Raw genomic sequence first — 22,502 nt, forward strand, 5'->3', positions numbered from 1 at the left:
CTAGTGGTCTGTGAAATGGTTTTAACTCTTTTGGAACAACTGCACAAATTGCTGAAAAATCTGATTTAAAATACTAATTTTTCTGTTTCACACAATAACAGTGCTACCTATTTGAACTTTTTTCTTTCTGTTCAGATGTGCTTATAGGTTCAAGAATTTATTTATTTTTTAATTTCTTCACGTTGATTAATTTCTTCAAGTTTACAGACTAGAGTCTTTCAGACATTCAGAAGACTGCACATTGCTGACCTGTATTGAAAGGAAACCATATTGAGCCATGGAGCAAGACCATTTTGTGCATAATTCTTCTTTCTGGCCTGCTCCGTTTATCTTCTCACTAGAATGGGGTTATGCCCCCAGAATGTTGATAGATATTGATAAGGATGAGTTGTGGTCTGAGCGGTTACTTCTATTATGCATTAACTATTGTATTTGAATAGGAAGGAATTTTTATTGACACTGGTATGATGTGTTGGGCTCTAATTATCGTACTGTTTTTAAAGTGGTTATCTTGTCGTCTTGACTTAGAGTGGAAGAACTGGCAAGGCTTGGCAGGTCCTGTGCCTCCTGTTTAATTTTGATTTCTTGCCAATGTCACCAAAGCAATTTTTTTATGTGCTCTGATTAGACCAGAATGGCTTGTATCGTTTTCCAGCTCAGTTTGTCAGAAGAACCAACTATGTCCTTGTGATGCTGGTGAGTGTTTCGAAGAACGTCATTAGTCACTTTGGCTCTGCCTGCAGGAGGCATGGTGACTAAGGGAGATGGTGTAGCCTTTCTAGGTCAAAGTCAAATCAGGCTGCTGCTGTCATTCTGCAAAAGTTTCTCAGCCTTCCCTCTGAAGATCTCCATCTGCAGTTCTGAAGTCCTTGTTGCCCTTGCTAACCACAAATAAACAGAAAGTTTTTAATTCTGTGGTACAGCTTTCAGATGCGTGCTATCTTCCTTCCCGCTGCTGAGCTGGGCAGTCTTTTGCATAATTACGTTTTCTTTGAAAAAGAAAAATAGTTCAGGCTGGCTACTGCTGCTGAATCAGAGATATTACTGTGTGCAAGCAATGGTTAGGTGTTTCTGTTTCCTTCCCCATGCCTCCCTGCTCTGACGGGTTGCCTGTCCTTCGCTGGCAGCTTCCACAGTAGTCTCTCTCAAGTTCTGCAGTCCATTACTGAAAGCCTTCTAAAAGCAAGTAAAAATCCATTTTGTTTGCTTGATTCCTTTGTTTTTCTCTTTCCCTGTCACACTGAGACTTGGAATAACCATATGATAGCAAAAGGCTTGCATCGGTGCAGGCTTTGGATCCTGTTTGCTGCTTAGTATGTTTACTCAAGCCATTGTTGATGTACAGTATCCTGTGCAAATAGTTGCTGATGGCTTTGAGTCACTCTTTTATTTCTCGTCTTGGTTAAACCTGGCTGGGTACTGTGGGCTGGTGGCTCCCTGTGACCAGGGCACCAGGAGTTACGGGGGCTCTCCTGGGCTTGCGGCCAGGGCTGGTAGGTAGCCCCAGCCCAGGGCACTGGGCACTTTCCAGGGGATGAGGACAAGCCTGGGCCAGGCTGGGAGATCAGCCCGCTGACAGGTGGGGGACAGGATCAGGCCCATTGAGGGGAACTGTCATCAGATGGGACTGTAGGGACAGGCCGGGATGCGGGACTGCAGGTGGGCCTGGCTCGGCAGGACCCATGGACAGGCAGGGCGGTGGGGAGCTGGAAGCTGGCCCTGCTGCAGCGTGGCTGGGGCAGGAGCTGATGGCCCTGTGGGGCTGACATGTGAGGTCTTGAGCCACGAGCTGCATGGTGGGAGCCCCATGGGGCTGACATGGTGGGTCCTGGGCCGTGGGCAGGGTGGGGGGAGCCTCCGGGAACCGTGCAGGGAAGGTGCAGCCTTTCCAGGTCCTGGCAAAACCTATATGCAATTTTAGCTGTAAAATTAAAATAACTAATAGAACTGTTTAAAATGCCTATTTAAATATGAGGGGTTTTACATGAAAAGAGTCAAAGACTGCAGAAGCACTGGTGATGTCAGATGTGCAGAAGGCTGGACTGAGGATATTTTCTAGCACAGAAAGATTATGAACATATTGGCAATCTTTTCTGACAACGTAAACCATAGCTTTTAAAAATTTTGACTAGCTGTGTCTTTGACATGCTTATTGTAAATTTCTTTCCTATAAAAATAAGAGGTGCTTTGTAATTTTAATATTTCTACTTGTGTATCCCTGCTGATACTTCCAATGTTCAATTTTCTTTTCTGGTCAGATTGAATATTATGGAAATAACATCTTGTCATTGCTTGTTTGCAGATGTCTTCTTTCAGAATTGTAGTCTACATTTAAACCTTGGCTGAGAAGAGAGGATTACTTCCAATATTCCCTCTCCATCTATGTCTTTTCTTCCTCCTTTATGCTAAATAAGAATTAGTATGTGAACTTTGTTCATCTAACTGACGTGCCAAAGATCATATGGATTACAGCAACAAAAAAGAAGTCAGAGTTTTTCCAAACTAATTTTACTTTATGTGGCGTAAGATGACTTGTTTTCTGCTGTTTGTTGTACAGAAATAAGTCAGGTTAGTAGTGCTATACGTTTATCTTATTATGGGTGCTATGTAAAGCAAGTGGTTTTATGAGCGTATTTTCCCTGATATACCGCAACTGCCTAGTCCATTTGGGACACGTTTGCTTGCTCATTTATTTTATTTAAGGTAGACAAAAAGTGGCATAATTCTAATATTGCTTTTCATAGCTCTGAGACTAGATTAATTTCACATTTATTGGGAAGAGTGCCAAAATCGATTCTCTAAACCCAGCAGTTCTCTGGCTATCAGGCAGTGACCAGTTGATGGACGTGCTGGTGTGTTGAACTTGTTAGGAGATAACTGACCTCTAGCTGTTATGTTCTGGGCTTTTGTAGCTTTGTTAGGTAGCTGACAATGCTGTTAATAGACCTGAATTCAACAGTTGCATGTTGATTGCTTTACTGCAAAAGTAGAAAATCAAGGATGGTAGTGAGGTGGTGATTGTGGTGTGTTTTTGTTGTTTTGTTTTTTGTTTTGTATTTTTCATATCAAAGTAAGCGTACAGTTTACGAAGGAACTGGTTACATGCGTCATACAGTGGTACTAAACTCTTAAATCACCAGCTCCAATTACATCTGTTTCTCAGAGTTATTAGTCTTAGTTTGGGCTACACCTGTTGCTCAGATAAGTAAATGCATACATTTGTTGGTTAATTGCCGTAGGGTTTTTTCCAGATTTTTAATGTTTCAGCTGCATGGATGCATGTCTCTTCTTGCATTTGGTGTGAAAGCTGTGAGAAAGATCTTTCTTCTTCAGTGTTGAACAATATCTAGGTCATTGAATAAAGACCAGAGATCCTCTTAAATGCAGGTGAAATGTAATAGGTTTGAGCACAAGTAAAACAATTTGAAGTGAGGATTTTCTGATAGTGTGTTTGGAGATGGTTTCCCGTCCCATGGATTTCACTAAGGTATGGCAACTTAGCTTTCATTAATGTTTTGAAATGCCAGGTTTTCTTCACTGTGATGCAAATCAGATACACCTGAGAGTAGTGTTACAAAAGAAACCGGATAGGAAGGCGGAAATACTGTGTTAGAAAACAATGAGCCATGTGCAAAGGAGGATACAGTGATGACAGAGTGCGGGGGAGGAGAACACAAGTGTGCATCATGAATAAATTTATCTCTGTTGAACTGATTGATACTGGGGTTCTGTGCATTTTAGGGGTAGACAAAAATTATTTTACAGAGACAGGAGGCAAACATCATGTAGGGGTTACCTCTCTTAAGTTAGCATAACTCCGCTGCTGTTATTCCAGTGTGTAATGACAAAGGCTGTTTTAAAAAATTACTAACTAACAACTTTTTCTAAATCAAAACACTCTTTTGAGGTTTGATGTCAAATTGAACAAAGCTGGAAGTTAATCCTTTCAATTTCATTATCTGTTAATTAACTATACTTGGGTCTTAGTTTAATTTTATGTCACAAGAAATAAATAATACCAGTTTTTGCTGTATAAGACCTATGGAAGTAAACTTTAATGCCAGAAGTCTGAATATTTAGAAGTTACACATTTTTACAGATCGTGACTGGGAAATCAAATCTTTATTGGCAAGACAGTGTTTTCTTTTTCCCAAATAAATTGTTCAAGCTTCAGCAGTGTCCACTGCCATTTCAGTTTTAACATAATAGTATTTATAAAAGGGTAAGGTAGGAGCATGACTATCATGCTTTATCTTCTGCACACAAAGTGAAGCCTGATATTTTTATAAGCGAGACATACTGAAGGAATTAATTCATCATAAACAAAACATCTGTCTCCCAGCATTTTTTTTTTTTTTTTTTTGCTGGGATGGGAATGAGTCATGGGTTTGAGAACTGTGCTGGTCTCAGCGCAATGAGATCACTAGAAGATTTAAGGATTTTCACTTTGCTTTCCGAAAAGAAAAATTATATCACAAACTCAGTAAAACTCTACATTCTTTTTACCCTTGCACATGGCCCCTTACTTTTGAGCGTTTATGATACTAGGAGCTCTCTTCCAGCAGAGCAGTTTCCTTTTCTTCACCATTAAACGGGTTGAAGAGACTTGGACAAAATTTTCTATGCTAGTAAAAGTAAGAATCTCAATGCAATGAGAAGGAATGAAGAATATGGTAAGAGTGGTGAGGAACAGCATGTTGTTGAGAGTTCAGTTTTGACGTAAATTTATATATGGGTAAATACCATCACTGAGGGGAAAAAGTAGTACAGAAATGTTTTGAAGAAAATCAGATTTTAAACACACAAAAAAAGCAGTATTATGGCACTAGTAGATGGAAAACAGTTGTTGAAAATGAAGCTGTTCTATGCTGTACTTGCTTTTTCTGTTGTTTTATTTGTGAAGTATTAGGTTTTTTTAATCTAGTCAAGCTATGTTTTAATTACAAGAAGAAAATGAGGTGACTCTTTCAATACTTCAGTCCATCCTTTCTAAATTTCGTAGGAAATGTAGTAAGTTTTGAAATACTAGCTAGCAAGGATATTGTATAACTGTATTGTCTAGATTTGATGCCGTTGTTCATAAGGTGAGAACAGCAACTATTTTGTTGGCAGAAGTGTGCGCGTTTGGCTTGGCATAATCACCTTGCACTTAAGCTTTCCTTTTAGATACTTTATTAAATCTCTAAATTTGATTTATATGGAAACTGATCTGTTCCCTTAAAAGAATCTAATTTATTTTGTACCTCGGCTGCTGGATCCTGTGTGCTTCCTGAGGTCTCTTGTTACCACAGTGGTCAGTGGCCCTGTCTCTGCATCTCTTGCATATATTCCCACATTCAGATTCTCTTATCTGGCAATCTCATTAAACAGTGGGAGCCTGTACTTCAGTTATTAGCTGTAGGCCCACCCACGGTGTTTTTCTGTGGGAGTTTTAATTTTCAAAGTTTCTTTTATTTACATTATGTCTTAGAGAGAGCTGCACATAAATTGAGGAAGGAGGCTTATCATAAGACTCTTCAAGCATGAACAAACCATTTTTGTACTCGGCAGGACCATTAGGGCACAACAGTCTACCACTGAACTGTTTGCCATGTCTTTCAGAGTCATCCCCTTGTCTAGCCAGTCCCTGGTATAGCTGTGGTCCGAGCTGGTAAACCCCAAGCCTGGGTTTCACAGCACCCTAACCACTCTCCATAATATGACCTTTGTGGAGCATCTTCGGTGCTTTTGAGTCAAGGCTTAGTCTCTGCTAGGACCCAGCTTTCTGCAGTAAAAGAAACGAGCAATTCAGCTCCTGAAGCAATAGCTTGGTTTTATTTAGACATTGTAGGTTCAAAAACTAAAAAAATTCTTAGACTCTGAAAGTCAAGGTTTGGCATTTTATAAGTTCAGTTCAGTGTTGAAAAAGGAACAGCTCTTCTCCAGGTATCCTTTCAGATATCTGAAATCTAGTTAGGGATGGTGCCACCTTCTTCTGCAACCCCATTTCATATCCATTACCAGAGAAGAATGAAGTGTCTCTCCTTCCTGGCTGGGCTGGGATCTTTTGCAACTGGTGTGCTTTGCTGGAGTCCTTAGGAGGAGCCTTCTCTTCCTGTCTCTGAGCGTGTATGATTGCACTTGGATGGGAGAACTGTACCTCTTTGGATTGTCTCAGCCTGGGGGTCAGGTAGTATGAAAAGAAATATCTTTCATATTCTTGTAGTTGGATGGAAAGCATGCTGGATGGAAAGGACACTGCTCCTTTTACCTGCTTAAAAGAGGGTTTTGGGTAGAATCCATTTGAAGTCAATAGCCTTGAAACAATGGGTTTACTTTTCCACTGAAGTTGCTGGGTGAGGACTGCCCTCAGTGAAGTTCTGCAATTTGCAGCCACTGTTGCCTGGAAATGGCAAATTACTATTTATGAAACAAAACAGTGTAGTAACAGACTACACCAGTAGTAATAGTAAGTAACAGACTTACTCCCCGAACTGTCACCAGCATTAGTTTTGTCACCTCTTGCTCACAGAATGAACTCTGAGGATAAGTGCTCTTTGCAGGAATTGCAACTTACTGTATCTGTGTCTGACAGAAGTAGAGTTCCCAGAGTGCTTTATAGAAAGTCTTCTCATCTTAAAATGCAATTAACAAGCACAGATCAAAATGTGTTATGCTTACCCCATGCATATCCGTGGCCATGTCTGCAGGGCTGCAGCAAGCAATGCTGATCTTCCTCATCTCCAGTGGATAAGTTTTAAAGAGCCAGTTTTCTTAACTGGTATTTATACCATCCTTTTTTCATTGTTGGGGCTGAGTCTCTATGCCAACAATATGTGCTTGGTACAGCAGCCAACATTAGCATCTAAAGAACCTGAGTCACTAGCGAGGCGCTGGTAGGGCACGCAGAGGTTCACAGCTGAGAAACGGTGTGAAAGCAACAGGGTAAGCGATGTGAAAGACAGAATACCTACCCTGTATTTCCCCGCCCAGTCCCTCCTCCCATTTTGGTTGTAAGAAGCCATAGCAGGCTCTTGTGTTTTGTCAGTGGAAGCTATTTCCAGGCACATGAAGGAAAAAGTAAGAAAAGCAAAAGATGGTAAACCATGCTTGACCAGTCTGCCTTCTGTGATGAAACTATTTCCTCAGTGCATGAGGGGAGAGCTGTGGAGGCTGAACAAAATGAGGAGATACATACTTCCAGTGCAATTTATTTATTCCTCTTCTGATGTCACCATAGTGCTTTGAGAAGTGAGGCTTTGCCCCCACCTTTTTTTCATAGCTGATACTCAGTTTGTTTCTTCTTCTTGTAGATTATGGGTTCTGTCTGCTCTCCTGCTAGGAGACGCTGATGTTATATGGGTTGAAGAAACAAGTTTTACCTTTTCATTTGCAATGGGGAGAACTTTTCTTTTTTTAATCTCATGTGGCAAAATATTTTGTAACTGTGCCACCTGACAACAGCTTCTAAATCAAGGGCTTCTTGCACTTGGGGTTATTGTACTCCTTTAAGTTTTTACTGGTATTTCAATGAATGTTCTCTATGTCTCCATTCCCTTCTTCACTGGAAGCTGGAATTGCTTTCTTCTGTAAATTTCATGACTGTACCCCGTACTGTTTTGACAAACATACATTCCTTTCACCTATATTTCTTATTCCCTTTAACTGTGCACAAGGTAGCTGCTGGTTACTATCTAGATTGCAAGTCTGTTAAGGCGGATGTAGTGAGCTTTTTCTTTATTATGCACTTAATGTTGCTGAATGCTGTTTTTAATGTAGATGAATCAGGCTCAGAAATGGACCTTTAATGTCATTTTCTCAAAGTTTTTGAGTACATTGTTTGTCTTAACAAGTCTTTGTATAAATTCTTATGAAATTATATGTATTATAAGTTACCTTAAACATGCAAGCATATCCTTAGTGGAAGTTGTAAATGTGTATTGTGAATTTAAGCCACCTGTGTAAGCTCTCAAGCTTCTTTGGTAAATCTTATTAGCCACTGTGAAATTAACATGTTTGATGTAAATTGTTATAGTGGTTTAGTCTAATAAATGGTCAAGTATCACATTCTGAAGCCATGTTTATTTACATACTGACTGCATGAAATAGAAACTAAATGATAAAATGAAGTTTGATTTAAATAATTCATATTATTAAATTAACCTTTTAATGTAACTGATTTTGTAGGTGGGTGGTTTTCAGTAGTTACAAGTTTGGAGATAATGCTAATGATACCTTCATGAATTTTTTGTTTTGTTTTGTACTGTTCTTCTATGTCTGCGGAACATATGAAAGGAAAAGCCTATAGCAAAGAGACTACTTGGTCTAATATAAGATATACTTGTAAAGATTTCTGGGTGCAGGGTGTGATAAGCAGATAAAAGCAATTAGGTCCAGTCAGTAATTAACTTTGCTTAACTAACTGCTTTTTAGACTACTTGAAAGGCAAAGTAATTTAGTAGTTTTGAATTAAGCATGGTGTTAGGCGAGTAGAGGTGATGTGCTGTTGACTAAAGGAAGAAAAAGATCGAAGCTGTGGAGAGGAGTCTGTAGGTTCATCGTAACATGTTGTGTCATTGCCTTTGAAACATCAGTTTGGGATTCAAGATTAATCAAGTTTAAGAATGTAATTTTCAGGCTTGTTTCTAAAGGTATCTGCAGAGGTGAGGGTAAGGTTTCAAGAATGAATTCACACAGTGAACTGTAGATTATTGCCAAAAGTAGTGCATATCCCCACTGGTTGCACTGTGTTGATAATATTGATGTGCAGTGAAAAACTTTAGTATAGCATTAGTGTTCTGATGAATCATCAAAAAAGTGGGAGATAAAGGGTGTTGACCACTTTATTTGGCAGCATCCCACAGTTAAACTGGCACAAGCTGGTGCTGGAGAGATTCTTTTGGCTGAGGAAAGGACTAGATTGGATTTCTTTGTGAAACAGTTTCCCTACCTGTAACTGGATATTTCTGTCCTTGAGCAATTGTATGGGTCGCTACTATTGCATAGTGGTGGCTTGGTTTTGCGCATGTGGAGGATTTTCATGAAGCTGTTAATGATGTAAAAAGAATATTACATTTGAGATAAGCTGGTGTATATCTACATGAATTCCTTTTCTAGGCTGTGCACCACAACCGGGGATGTGTGGCTGGCAGTTCCTTTTTTTTCTTACATTGTATTCAGAGGTCTTAGTTAAAAATGCAGTCCATTTCTTCCTGTTGCTCTTGCAGAAAGTATTTGTAGGATAAAAATCATAACACTGCATGGGATATGTACGTGTTCTTTCAATTGGATGCCATTTTATTGAAGGGTGTTGCCATGTAAAATACCTTTTTGTATTTTTTTTTTAGATGGTTTCTGGCAGTAAACAAACGAAGGTTGGAGATGTCATTTTGTTTGCAATATCAATGTTTACAGCTCAGCGCTAGATGTGGGATGTATTAAGTTGATTTTGGCATAGAATCGTTGCAGAGGATTTGTTGCTGTGGAAGTCAATTATACTTCTGAATGATAGGGGTGAGATTGAAATTCTTAGTTCATTTGAAAACTTATATTTCTGAATTCAGAGTACTTTCGGTGCTATAATTGTCTTTGTGTAAGCCTATGAATATATATTGAGAGATGATGTTATTTCAGAGTCCATAGCTGTGTCTACTGTTCAGAGACAACATAAATTATTCACAGTAAAGTTGCGAGTGAGATTAAGATTGGAAGGATATCTGATACGTTGTTTGAGCTGGTATCTTCTGGGATCACTCCAATGAAAGAAGTACATGTATGTTTTGTTGTTTTTTTTTTTTTTTTTTTTTTAAACAGCCCTCCTACTTTGACACACGAAATGGGTAGATGTCTAAGGGTTATAAATATAAGTTCTGTGTGCAAGAAGCACAGAATCTCTCCTGAATTTATGAAATGAATGTTGCAGGGTTTTTGCGTTGTATCTTCCTGTCCCATCCCCCCTTCTTGAATAGGGTGTTTCTTATACAAGCTTAAGTCCTACTGGTTTTTCCACCTTCTCATGCCCCCATGTTGTATTGTCTCAGTTCAGGTGTGCAAAACACATGTAATTATTTGAAGCGAAAACATAGTATTCCACTCTCTCTTTTGGGAAAATATAGAGGTACGTAATAGAAAGAACGAGAGAAAACGTCCTTCTCTAGTTGTCTATCTTGTCTAGTTTGTTTTGTCTATCTAGGTTTTCCTTTCATTGTACTGTTACACTAAATTCTGAGATCGACAGTGTAGAACTTTAAAACATTACTATGTGTTTTAAAGGTATCCCATACATGGATTAATACCACACTGACCTGCAAGAGATTTTAATCTAAAATTTACTGGTTTGTCCAGATTCATAAACCTCATGAAAACTTTCATATCCTCAAGAAGTCACTGCTTGGTTCCTGAAAGGAGTGCAGAGAGGGGAAGTGGTATCTTTTTTTTTTTTTTTTTTTACTTTAAAAGAAGAATATCTCGTTCCCAACAGGCTATCACTTGACAAGACAGTTTCTCCCCACCACCTCCATGTTTAATGGAAATTTTCTAGTTGTTAAAATACTTCTACCACTGATCACTGATTGCAAATTACTATGGAGAGTAATTTACTCAAGGGAGAGGAAAAAGCCATTAAGTTCCCTTCTAGCTTTTCTCAGGTTTCTGTGAGACTAAGCAATGAGTCATTCGTTAAAAAAATAAATAAAAAATAATGGAAGTCTTCAAACATAAAAGGTGTGTTTGCAGTGTTGATTTTGCTGTTTGTTTGGTTTTGGGTTTTTTTCCCTCCTGAATTCTGTCAGGAATGCAGAGCTGAGCAATCAAACATAGTGGGGGGATAAATGCCATAGATGGCATTTTTAATAATTCCTGAGATGATAATATCCCTTGAACAAAACATTGGAGAGGACCAGTTTTTCATAATTTCTTCAGTTTGCATGACTCTCTGCAGTTTTGCAAACTTTATTGGGTTCACCCATTTTGAAATAGGTGATATTGGAGGATTCCTGGTGAGAGATGTGCAGCATGTCAGAAATATGTTCAGCTTGTGTTATTTGCCAGAAAGAAAACTGTATTTAGTTAACTGCTAGAAAATATCAGGACTCTGCCAACAGATGGTTTACTACTTCTACACAGTTCTTGTTTTCCCTCAAGTAAAATGTTGGCGTAATACTTTACAGAGGTGTCTTTGCCCTTAGAGAGTTTCTGATATCCCCAGAACCTGATATAGTGCATTCTTAAAAGAATTATGCATTTTGCTAGTAAGTGATTTTGGTTGTGTGTTTGGAGTGATGGGAAAAAATATTTATACTTACCAGAGAAAGTTGATCCCCCTTTGATGGATGAAATAGAATGCTTTAATGCCTTGATGTTATATCTTATACCATTGTACTACTCTGCTTCTGTACTCTTCCTCAGCATTAAAATAATATAAAGGAATATAATGATAGTTTACTTCCCTTTTTTTTTCAGATGTGGGTGTTGCAGGTTGCAGTTCAGAAAAATGAAATTCTTCAGCCTGAGAGACCTGACTGTTCCCTCCTCTTTTGGAACATTCCATTTAATAGATGACTCTAATGCGCAGAAATTTGCGGTTTGTGCCAGTTACGTGAGGAGGAATGGAAATGGAACTGTGAGGATGTGGAAAACATGATTTAAAAGCATACTGAGGTACACTAGTTGCAGTAAGCCAGTTGCAAGAGTACTACATGCTAGCTGTTACCTAAATCATTGTGGCTTTTTTTCTTTAAAACACCTTCAACTAATAGTGTAGTAATATCCTCTCTCTCTGGCAACCTATACACTGAATAATGAATCCATTTAACAGCTGTTTTTTCAGTGATCAGTACTTAGTACTTGCTGAGTTTGTCTTTATTGAGCATCTGTGACTGTTCATGCTAATAAGGCAAGATCAGGTTCCTGTGAGGTATCTTGCCAGAGTAGCTGCTGTGTCTTAGTGCATTCTGATTATGTAGGATATACTGCAGTAGTAGCATTGCATAATATTTTTGTATATTCCTATATGCAGCAGGTTCTGATTTAGTACAGAAATCACACTGCATGCTAACAGAGCCTAACTTCCTACCTGCCTTTTTGCTATGCCTCTGTTTAACCCAACAAATAATGGAGTCAGCACACTGAGAAATTTGCTCTTATCTTAAGACACGTTTGTTCTTATCTCAAGGAGAAGCCTCACGTGGACTCCTCTGTTTTACAACTTCTTGTTCAGTTTTGTTCTTTGTTGCAAGTTTTGATTTAAAAAAAATTTGTCTAGGTTGGCTCTGTGCCATGTCTTCAGTCAGCCAATTTCGCTATTTCATGAAAGCTCCTGACGTTTCTGGTTGTGTCTTTAAACTGCAGTTTCATGATCCTTGTAAACTAATACTGCTGGTGCCTAAGGCAGCACTAATCTTGCCCCTGCTCTTCCATGTGCTGACACACAGCTGTGTAGTGAACTGAGTCAGGGAGCTGATCTGAGTAAAAACAAAACTAATCACTGTATTTCTCCTTTTAAACTGGATTAAACCTGGATTAATTCTCTTGTCTAGTTCACTGCACTACCACATAAGCACTTGTGCTGTCATAAGGAAGAAAAATGCACAGGGAAATCAATCATTTCTGCCGGCACAAATGTATGAGGTGCACGTAAATTAAATGTGCAACAAACTGCTGAAAGAAACAGTGAGTGCTCCAAATTGCAGTCCTTCAAACCAGTTCCCCTTTCCCTGGGGAACGTGGGCTGCTCCTTCTCACCAAGATTCTTTAATTTAATTTTTAAGTTTTTTAAAATTATTTTTCTTTTGAGACAACTAAAAAATTAATTTCTCTGATAAAGTATTAGGCCATATGAATGAGTTGGAACTGGCAGAGAGATCTCAACTTTAATGGTGTCTTTGATACAGTCTCATGTGACATTAGTCACGAGTGAACTAAGGAAATAAAGTTTACATGGAAGTAGCGTGAGATGTAGGAACACAAAAATAATTGTAGGAGTGTATTCAAAGGAGTTGGTATCTTTCTTAGTTCTAATTGGAGGAGGGAAGGGTGGCTATGTTAGGTCTCAAAAAATTGTAACTGACTAAAGTGGTGGCACACAGAGAACGTACATCCTGACTTTTGGTGGGGGACGATCTAGAGACCTGCAAGTGTTGAAAGACAGGATTGGTATTTAAAATGATCTTACAGTACTGGAGAAATAGCCTGAAAGTAGTAAGTACAAAAATCCCCTGTTAAGTGGGAATAATGAGTTACTCAGATGTCAAATGTCTTCCCCCCCCCCCCCCCTCCCCCCCCCAAAAAAAAAAGTTTGAAGAACATGGTAGGTGTTGAACTGAAGCTCTTGTCTTTTGCTGACCAGTTGGAAAAGATTCACATATGGCAGTAGCTGTATAAGCAGGAATGTTCACTGTAAGGTCTATAAATTATCATAGAATCGTAGAGTATCTTGAGTTGGAAGGGACCCATAAGGATCATTGAATCCAACTTGCAGGACTACCTAAAACTAAACCATATGACTAAAAGCGTTGTCCAGACACTCCTTGAACTCTGATAGTCTTGGTGCCATGACTACTTCACTGGGGAGCCTGTTCCAGTGACCGACCAAGTGGTTCCTCAGGTTGACTCTGGCGTGCCATAAATGAAGCTGTGAGTCCAGATTTGAGGATTGCATTTCATAAAAGATGTAGGCCAATGGGAAAGAGTTTGGAGAGGTGAGGTGTTTGGAACAAAAAGCCTGTGAGGAATGACAGCAGAAGCTGTGCTGGTTCAGACTGCAAATAAAAATCTAAGGGCAGATGTAATAACTGGTCTTAACCTCAAAAAATATCTAAAAGATCGTGAGAATTAAGCTGACCTCTTAAGACTATGATTTTCATTGATGCTATGCAAAAGTATTAGTTATTACTGCTATGAATGTCCCCATGTCTTGAAGCAATAAATACAACTTTCTACAAATGCAAATGTGGTTTCTCTTGGGGCTTTGTTGTAACATCTGGCAGTTCCTAAGTTTCTCTGTGAATCTCTTTGTGACATTCAGAATGTTTCTGTTTCAAAAAGATGACTCCAGCGGTGGTCTTCCCAAGCAGTTCTTGGTTGCCTTTTGGTAAACAGTTTCATTGTTTAGATGGTGCTGCTTCATGGAGTGTCGTCCATCCTTATTTTCAAATTCATACATTCTCAAATGATAACAACTTTCAGATTTTGGGACTTCTACAGTCAGAACCTCTCAGAGTGGGTTCCCAGCTGTTGCTTTTCACTCGGAGAGGCCCTGACAGGGCTGTACCACCTTCTACTGAGGTGCCTTTCCCTTCCTGGGGCATCTCCACATCCCAGAAGCGTACCCAGCTCTTCATATGGGGTTTAGGGACCAGTGCTGCTCTTGGCTGTAAAGAAAATGCTTAGGGAATGAATATCCATAAAGTCCACCAATTCTTGCATTATTATTTATTAACTTCATAAGAGTACAGTCTTGATCCAAAATGCTAAGAAAACATAAGCAGCAATTCTTTTTAATTTGCTGCAGTTGTTGAATGTATGGTTGTTTTCTTAGTAGTCTTCTAACTGTCTGCAGCTGTTCACACACAGAACTGCAGTACAGAAATGTTGTATGTCTTATATCTGAGTTGAATTTTTCAGAATTAACATCCTCTTGTGAGCAAAGTTCACTAGTATATTAACTGCTAGATGTGGAATTGCTGTCGTCTTGTCAGAACAAGAAAAAAATGTTTGACCTGTAATATACAGTAGAAAGAAAAAAGTTGCTTCACTGCAAGGAAGATTAAAGTTTTAGATTTAGGAGCCACCGCTCTCTGAAGTCTGCTTATATCCAGTTCAGCTTGATTGGGCAGACAGTTTACTTTGTAGTTACATGTGTAAGTAAAACCACATTTCTTGTTTCTCTTTTAAATTTCCACAAATACCGTTTGCAATTTCATAATTTTCTTATTTTAGAATTAATATTTTATTCAAACGAACCAGTCATGACTGAAAGCTTATAAAAAAAAATTAATTGGAAATGTGACTGCCTACAGATAGCTCCAGAGAGTGATTCCCCCCCTACCCCCCTGTAAATATTTTTAAAAGTCACGAACTCAGTAGGATGTAATAAAATTTTTCTGGCATGTACAGTGGCTGGCACTATTGTCCTAATTTAAATAAAAATCTATCAAGAAAAGTTAGATTTTGCAGATAGAGGATGACAAGATATTCTGATCTTCTTGTTATGTTCAAGCCTTTAAAGATTTCTACCTCAACTGCATTGGAGTAAGGTTGATCTACTGGTTTAATCCTTCATTGCAGAGCTGATTAAATTTGGTGTTATTCCTTTAGGATAGAGTTAAGCTTAACAAATCTATTGCAAACCAACTTTAGAAATTGTATTTTCTAGTATTTGCTTTTTAAGGATTTATAAATTACTTCCCTTGGTTTAGCAATGATTTTGTGCTTCTCAAAAGTTGCACTAGCTGTTTGTTTGAGATGACAAATAACAGAATTTTGGTGAATGGTAATGATCAAATACGTAGTCTCAACACTTCCAGTAAGTAAATACCAGACAATTATCACAATAGCAGAAGCTGGACTTTTAATAATGGTGTCTTGCAATGATTTCCTAAAGTAGATGTCCTCTGTCAGAGTGGTGGCTTTATTAAAAGCAGATTTGAATGCTTGCTGGAGCTACCAGTGCAGCCCAGGGATAGTTGGTTGCTCAGATGATTTCATGCTGCAGGCAGCATTTCAGTGGTTAGCCTGTCCTGTGAGCCCATCCCTGTTTTTGATTAAACTAAAGATCCTTGAAAACAGGGAGACTTAGCATACTGAACATTTTTTCTTTTTTTGGAAAACATTTGGAAAACTTCCTTCTCTTCTTTCTTCATTTCTCCTTGCTAATTTACTACTATTTCAATTCTGCCTGCTGAGGATTAGTTTTCCCAGTTCCTTCTGTGTACCAATACCTCAACAAAGATACTGTAAATCTCCTCCTCTTTTCTACTTACTTGCATAGTCCTAGAAAACATCTGGATGTAAAGATAAGTCAGCTGCTTGCTGGCTGGCTGCCCAAAAACAGTCTGAGATTCTGGCTGACCAGAAAACAGTCAAAGTTTTTTGTTACTGAACGTGTGGGATCTGTGAACATATCAACTTAAGCATCTTGGGTTTATTTAATATCTTTTCTTAGAAATTACCTTTAATCCCAGTCCCCTCACACGCACTTATAGAGGAATGGTCAGCTGTTCCTAGAAGGAGGTTTTAGTGATAGGAGTATCATGGAGAATTGCAGCAGAGAAAGATCTGAGGAGATGCAAAGGGACAGTGTGTTACAGGCACTAGTTCAGATCTGCACAGGAATCTTCCCTCTTGGGCATATCTGTTGAGTGCTGCGGGCGCAGTGTAAATGTTGACATCCACTTCCATAACACTGTGATGGCTGGAGTGAAAATCTGTGGGAATAAAATGGAATTTTCTTCATTCAGCCAAAAGCATCATTACAATAATTTGAGCAGAATTAAGTATGTGGAACAAAGAAAGTACGTGAGGCAGGAAATGTGGGCTCTCTTTGAAGACTCTTGCATTTACTGAAACATTTAAATCCCTCTTGCCACAGAGGGGTAAACGTTGTGAACAGTAATGCACTGTCTCAGAGTACTCACAGATCGTCCATTAAACGTTTAACTTTTAAGGCATTTTATATTTGAGCACAGGGAAGTCTGTTTGCATTCTGAAGTGTGTGAGTCCATGCGGGCCACGAATGGAAACTGCTGATGGTTTGAATTCATCCTGGAATGTGCATCAAGAACAAACATTACTGTGTAAAGAAATGTGCATGTACTACAGGAAGTTTTGCATGTACTGCCAGCATCTTTTTTTTATTTTTAAGAGAGTTGGTTTTGTTGGAGAATGAGGAAAAATTGAGACTTAATTCATGTTCCTTGAGCAAGTCTTCCATGCTTTTTAGTAAGACTGATAAGACTCCGTTATGCCTGCTTTTGAGGAAGAAGAGTGTTGGAACATTTACTTACTTAAGACTTTAATGTAACCTTTGCTTTTCATAAATTTCTCAATCTGAAAGGGACCCATAAGGGACATAGAGTCCAGGTTCCGTAGACCCACCAGTAAATATGGAGAAGGTAGCCTGTTTAAACCCAGCTGCTGACTTTTGTTGACCTATGAAAAACAACTTTATCCAGACTATACTGACAGCCCAATCTCAGAAGTCTGCTTGCATACAGGCACAGTTAGTTGACTTTCCTTTTTTAAATAAATAGGCTTTTGTAGTTTGTGCCTGTGTCAGTTTCCGCGTTAGATTCAGCATTCATATCAAGTAACACTGTATTAGATTAATTGGTTAATTCCGGCATCTGAGGCTGTTGTAAACCAGGTATGGGGAACAGAAGGATTACAGCCTTCTAGGAGATGAGTGCATGCTTTCGTTGCAGGTTCCATTTGCAACATTTGGTGTCTGCTGCATCTGTCTCTGTACAGCTTCTGGTGGATGTCTATGCAGCCAGCTTAATCACAAAGCAAATAACAGTATGTAGCAATAAATGGCAATATTTGCTTGTTCAGTGTCATGTCTTCTGTGTCTCTACCGAAACAGATTTAATCTGTTTTGGAGTATTCTGTTGAGCTAGGCTTTATTTAAAGATGGATTTGTATGTTGTTGTGCATAATAGTACTTGCATTAAGAGATAGACATGTATTTATAGAGAGGTATGTTAATTAAATCTCCTACATTTTGCATTTATTTGGGGTTATTGTCTACGTGGCAGTCATTCTAGTTTCATGCTGTAAGTTGCTGTGCTCATATGCAGCAAAACAATTTGTGAAATCTATAAAATAGGATTTGGATAGTGTCTCTTGTTTGTTTGCCTTGCCTCCTGTTCAGCAGAGTCTTACCAAATGCAGCCATATACAGTGAGACCTGTTGCTTGTAATATCCTTAAAGTAGATATGAAAGTTCTGAAGCTCCGAACCAATAACATTTTCTGCTACAACCAATTGTAGGTAGGGAAAACTTCTATCCTTTCTTAATCCAGGAAACCTTTACATCACTGAGTATGTCTTTGAAATCACACTTTATTTTGCAGTTTGTGAACTTCAAAAAAAGAAAGGTCTGAGAACATCTATTCGACAACTCAGGTGCAGAATTAACAGCATCAGATCATTGCAAGCTGGAGAACACTTTTTCCCTTGTCTCTGACTTGAGTATATTTTTACGTGACAGTATTTGTGTGTGTTTTCCCAATAGGCTATTTACTGAAAATTCTTTAAGCATGCGAAGGCCTGAGATGGAGGTAATTTTTGCAAAGATTATCAATCTTCATCTCGGCCGGAAGAAGGTCTGTGTTATTAAACCCATAGTCATTGACAGTGGCCTTGAATTTAAAAAAAGAAACCAAAACAAAACACTCCAAACCCAACAAAAAACCAACCAAAACCCAAACACCAATCAAACAAAAACAACAAAAAAACCCACCCAAACAAAAAACCAAAACAAGACCCCCAAAAAACCCCTAAAAACCTCTAGTCATAAACTGCCAGCAGCTCGCATGCTGGTATAAGCTCTACTGCAAATATTTTCAGAACAGAGAGGAGGAGAAAATTGTGGTAGAATGAACATGAATGTGAAAACAGCCTTTTCTAAGTAACTAGCAGGTAAATTTATTCTTTTGGTTCTTTTTTCAAGTTGATATATTTGTTGTTAAAGGATAGGTAACTTACATGGCAGGAGTTATGAAATCACATCTTTTAAGGAGCTGCGCATTCTTTCTTCCCTTGCAATTGATCTGGATTTTTCCTTTGGGGCCTTTTTTTAAATGCAGTTGATTTTTGTAAAGGTGCGTGTAAAATTACTTAACGCTAAAACTTGTCAGAATTTGCATACCTCTATATTGGTTAACTGAAGATTACTTTGGCAAAGGATTCTGTTTGCATACCAAAATAAATAGGTGGTGAATTTGCCTTGGACTAATTTGTGCTCTCTCATACCTCTATGAATACAGGGGTTTTTTGTTGATGTTTTTTCTGTTGGGATTTTTTTTTTTTTGTTTTTTTTTTTGTTTTTTTTTAGATAAGGGAATATCATAAAGAAGTGCCAACAAAATAGTGAGACTGAAAGTGTTAAGACAATTACTGTGCTGATAGTGTGCAGGCTAAAAATAATGGATCCATGACACTTTTGACTTCATAATATAATTTGGATGGAATTTATCTATGTTTTCTAATAGTTAAATTGTGGCAAATAGCAAATGATCCCACAGGCAGAATTTCTGGCTTCAGTAGTTGAGACCTGACGATGATCTTGCTCATACTAAGAAAGCTAAGGGTGTCAAAAAAGATCTGTGGGCTTGAAAGTCTTAAAAATATGGAGACGTGGAATTTAATGTACGTATATTGGAGAGTCATTTTATTTGAACAATATAAAAGAGGCATTTGGCAGTCTCTGTCAGTGGGATCTATATACATATTAACAGATTTCAGTGCAGAACTAATTGGAGTTACAAGTGCGGTGCTGCTAGATAATACCACCTCTGTAACTGAGTTCTCTCTCTTTTAGTTAGGTGTCTGTGTAAGCTGTGGTCAGATCGACGTTACTTTTGCTGGACAAGCTTGAATAAGCAGCTTCCCTCCTTCTCCCTCCCTGTTCTCTACATTTTTATCCCTCCTGCCCCCCCAATGTCTCTCCTAAGTTGGCTGCTGTTTTCTTATGAAACACAATGAAGAACTGACCTGGGTCAAAATTACTTAGCAGAAAAGAGGAGGTGTGGTTTTGTCTGTGTGAATGCCAAGGTTTCTCTGACACTCGCTTTTCAGTGCAGTTGCCCAGTTGGTAATTACAGAGGAGTTGAAGGGATGAGGCACTAAAGCTGCAAGAGGTGCAGGAGCTGCTTAGTCAAGTGGTCACCGAGAGCAGTGCTCCTGAAGGAAGTGTCTTACTGAGTTTGAAGCTTTCTGTATCTTCTGTGAAGTCAGCCAGCACAACCAAGCTCAGAGAGGATGCTGATAAACTCAACCACGGTGTTCCTTCCCTGTGCCCTTGGAGTGCTTTCCCTGTCTGTGTAGGACGGATGATGTTCCCTCCAGTTACCAGAGAGGGAATTAATGAAGCTTGTATGAAGCATGAAGTTACAGGGTATCCCTCTGAGAAGATTTTGCATCATGCTGAAGTGCTAGCGTGGACAGCTTCTGCCCAAAATAAGCTCAGCTAGTTTCCAAGAATTTAAGAAGCATGGAGAACAACTTAAGTGAAGACTCTTAGATAGTTTGAAAATTCTGCCTCTAAGTGCATGAAATTATCTTCTAAATTCTTTGAATCATTAAAAACTTTATTTGAAGGTTAGAGCTGTTAATGCCCATGTAAGTTAGCTGGACTTATAACTTAGGAGTTTCTAATTTTTATTTTTTAATTTTATTTATGATTTTATTTTTAGAGACCAGCAGTCTGCTGTATCTGTGATCTACAATGAATGCCAAATCTGCAATCAGCAAAGAAATTTTTGCCCCACATGATGAAAGGATGCTGGGAGCGGTCCAAGTGAAAAGAAGAACAAAAAAAAAGATTCCTTTCCTAGCTACTGGAGGTCAGGGTGAATATTTAACATACATCTGCCTGTCAGGTAAGATTAATGATTTTGACATCCAGTTATCTGTTTTGGTTTATCTTTGATTAACTTATTAGGTGTTATCTGTAGCCATAAGACGCTGAGTGACTCGAATCTTAATAGTGTAGCCGGAGAATTATGGCACTTACATCTTTAATCTTGAGAAAACACGTGCTCAAGGCTATTAATATTTATTCCATACAATAAATTTAACAGATGATTTCATTTTTGAAAAAAACCCTAGGTGTTCTCTTGCAGCATAGCTGGAGAGTATGAACAAAGAGAATATTTGGTAACAGTCATTGCTTATTGAGGTTAAGATCTTTCTTGGAGAGATGAACTTTACAATGCATTTTCTTTTAATGCCCTGAAATTTTTTGTTTGAAGGAAATACACTTTCCTCTTTTTTTCAAAGTTGACTCTGTGTGTTACCAGCTCACTGGTTACTTAGATATGCAACTTTCAGCCAGAGTATTTTCAGTTCATTGAATAGAACGGTGGTGCTATGTGTCAATCACATGACTTAAAAGGCATAAAAATGGAAATATTTGGAATGAAGAAGAAAAGGATGTGTAAAGACGTGCTTTGTGAGAGGCCATGGCGAACAGGGAGAAAGGATCTATTTGTTGCTAATGTGTTCAGACGAAATTAATTTGAGTTTCTCCAAGGTCAAACCAGCACTCGTGAGAGTCTGGATTTCAGGAACAGGGTAGGCAGTAGCTGTACCGTCTTTTGCTTTATATTTTAACCTTTCTAATAAAAATAAATGTCTAATTAATACATTGATTTTAACCTGTATAATTTAAACCCATTAATTGGGTAACTTGTGGTTAACTATGATATCGTAGGTTTTCGGTTGGCTTTTTTGTTTTTAAATGCTTTGGATACTATCTGGTTATTGTAGTTAAATTTATCTTAAATAAGATTACATCTCAAGGCAGTTTAAAAGCAGTTTGTGATCCCGATTTGCTTGTACTTTACATCTGTTTTCAAACTTAAAGTGGAATTTGGTTGCGTGGAAGTAGGCATTCAGTGCACTTCTAGGTTTCTTGCACTTCCTCCGGGTAGCTCTCTAGAAAGACAGAAATCCCTTCTAGTTTCTGTGTCTGCCAACTGGGTGTGTGTGTGAATATCTTTGGTATCCTAGGGTGATTAGTCACTTAGGTTTTTAGGCATATCAGTTGCTCCCTTTGAGTGTGTGCATCTTACTGGAAGTACAACTAATGGTCAGAGGAAGAATCATAGAATAGTTTGGGTTGGAAGGGACCTTTAAACCAACCCCGCTGCAGTAAGCAGGGACATCTTCAACTAGATCAGAGCCCTGTCCAACCTCACCTTGAATGTTTCCATGGATGAAGCATCTAAAAGCTCTCTGGGAAACCTGTCCCAGTGTTTCACCACCCTCCTCATAAAAATTTTTCTTCCTTCTACGTAGTCTGAATCTACTCTCTTTTAGTTTAAAACTGTTACCCCTTGCCCTCTCGCTACAGGCCTTTCTAAAAAGTCTGTCCCCATGTTTCCTGTAACCTCCTCTAAGTATTGAAAGGCTGCAATAAGGTCTCTGTCAGGGTGGTTGAAGGCCCCCAGCAGGATGAGAGCCTGTGATCCTGATGCCTCCTGTAGCTGGAGCAAGAAGGCTTTGGCAATAGGCTCCCCTTGATTGGGCAGCCTGTAGTAGATGCCAACCACAAGACGCCAACCTTTGTTGCCTTGGTCTCTTGTTCTTACCCATAGGCCTTCAACCTGCACACGGCTATTCTTCAGAGACAGCTCTTCACACTCTACCCTATTCTTGATGTAGAGGGCAATGCCTCCATCCCTTCTTCCTCCCCTGTCTCTCTGGAAGAGCCTGTAGCCATCGATAGCCACACTCCAGTCATGGGATTCGTTCCCCCCAAGTTTCAGTAATGGCAGCTAGGTCATAGCTTTCTAGCAGCA

General features: G+C 38.8%; 1 protein-coding gene across 3 annotated transcripts in view; it reads left to right on the forward strand.

Moving 5' to 3' along the window:
- STXBP6 (syntaxin binding protein 6) overlaps positions 1 to 22,502 on the forward strand; it is a 124,992-nt gene that overhangs the window by 19,936 nt on the left and 82,554 nt on the right. For 2 of the 3 annotated variants that reach the window (XM_054200101.1, XM_054200103.1), the window contains exon 2: positions 20,394 to 20,579. In XM_054200101.1, coding sequence (XP_054056076.1) covers positions 20,426 to 20,579 — 154 coding nt within the window. In that variant the 5' untranslated portion in view covers positions 20,394 to 20,425. Of the gene's footprint in view, positions 1 to 11,439; positions 11,638 to 20,393; positions 20,580 to 22,502 lie in introns of all 3 variants that reach the window. The other variant, XM_054200102.1, reaches the window with a different exon arrangement.

This window comes from Rissa tridactyla, chromosome 4 (genome assembly GCF_028500815.1).
Source record: "Rissa tridactyla isolate bRisTri1 chromosome 4, bRisTri1.patW.cur.20221130, whole genome shotgun sequence".
Taxonomy (NCBI): domain Eukaryota; kingdom Metazoa; phylum Chordata; class Aves; order Charadriiformes; family Laridae; genus Rissa; species Rissa tridactyla.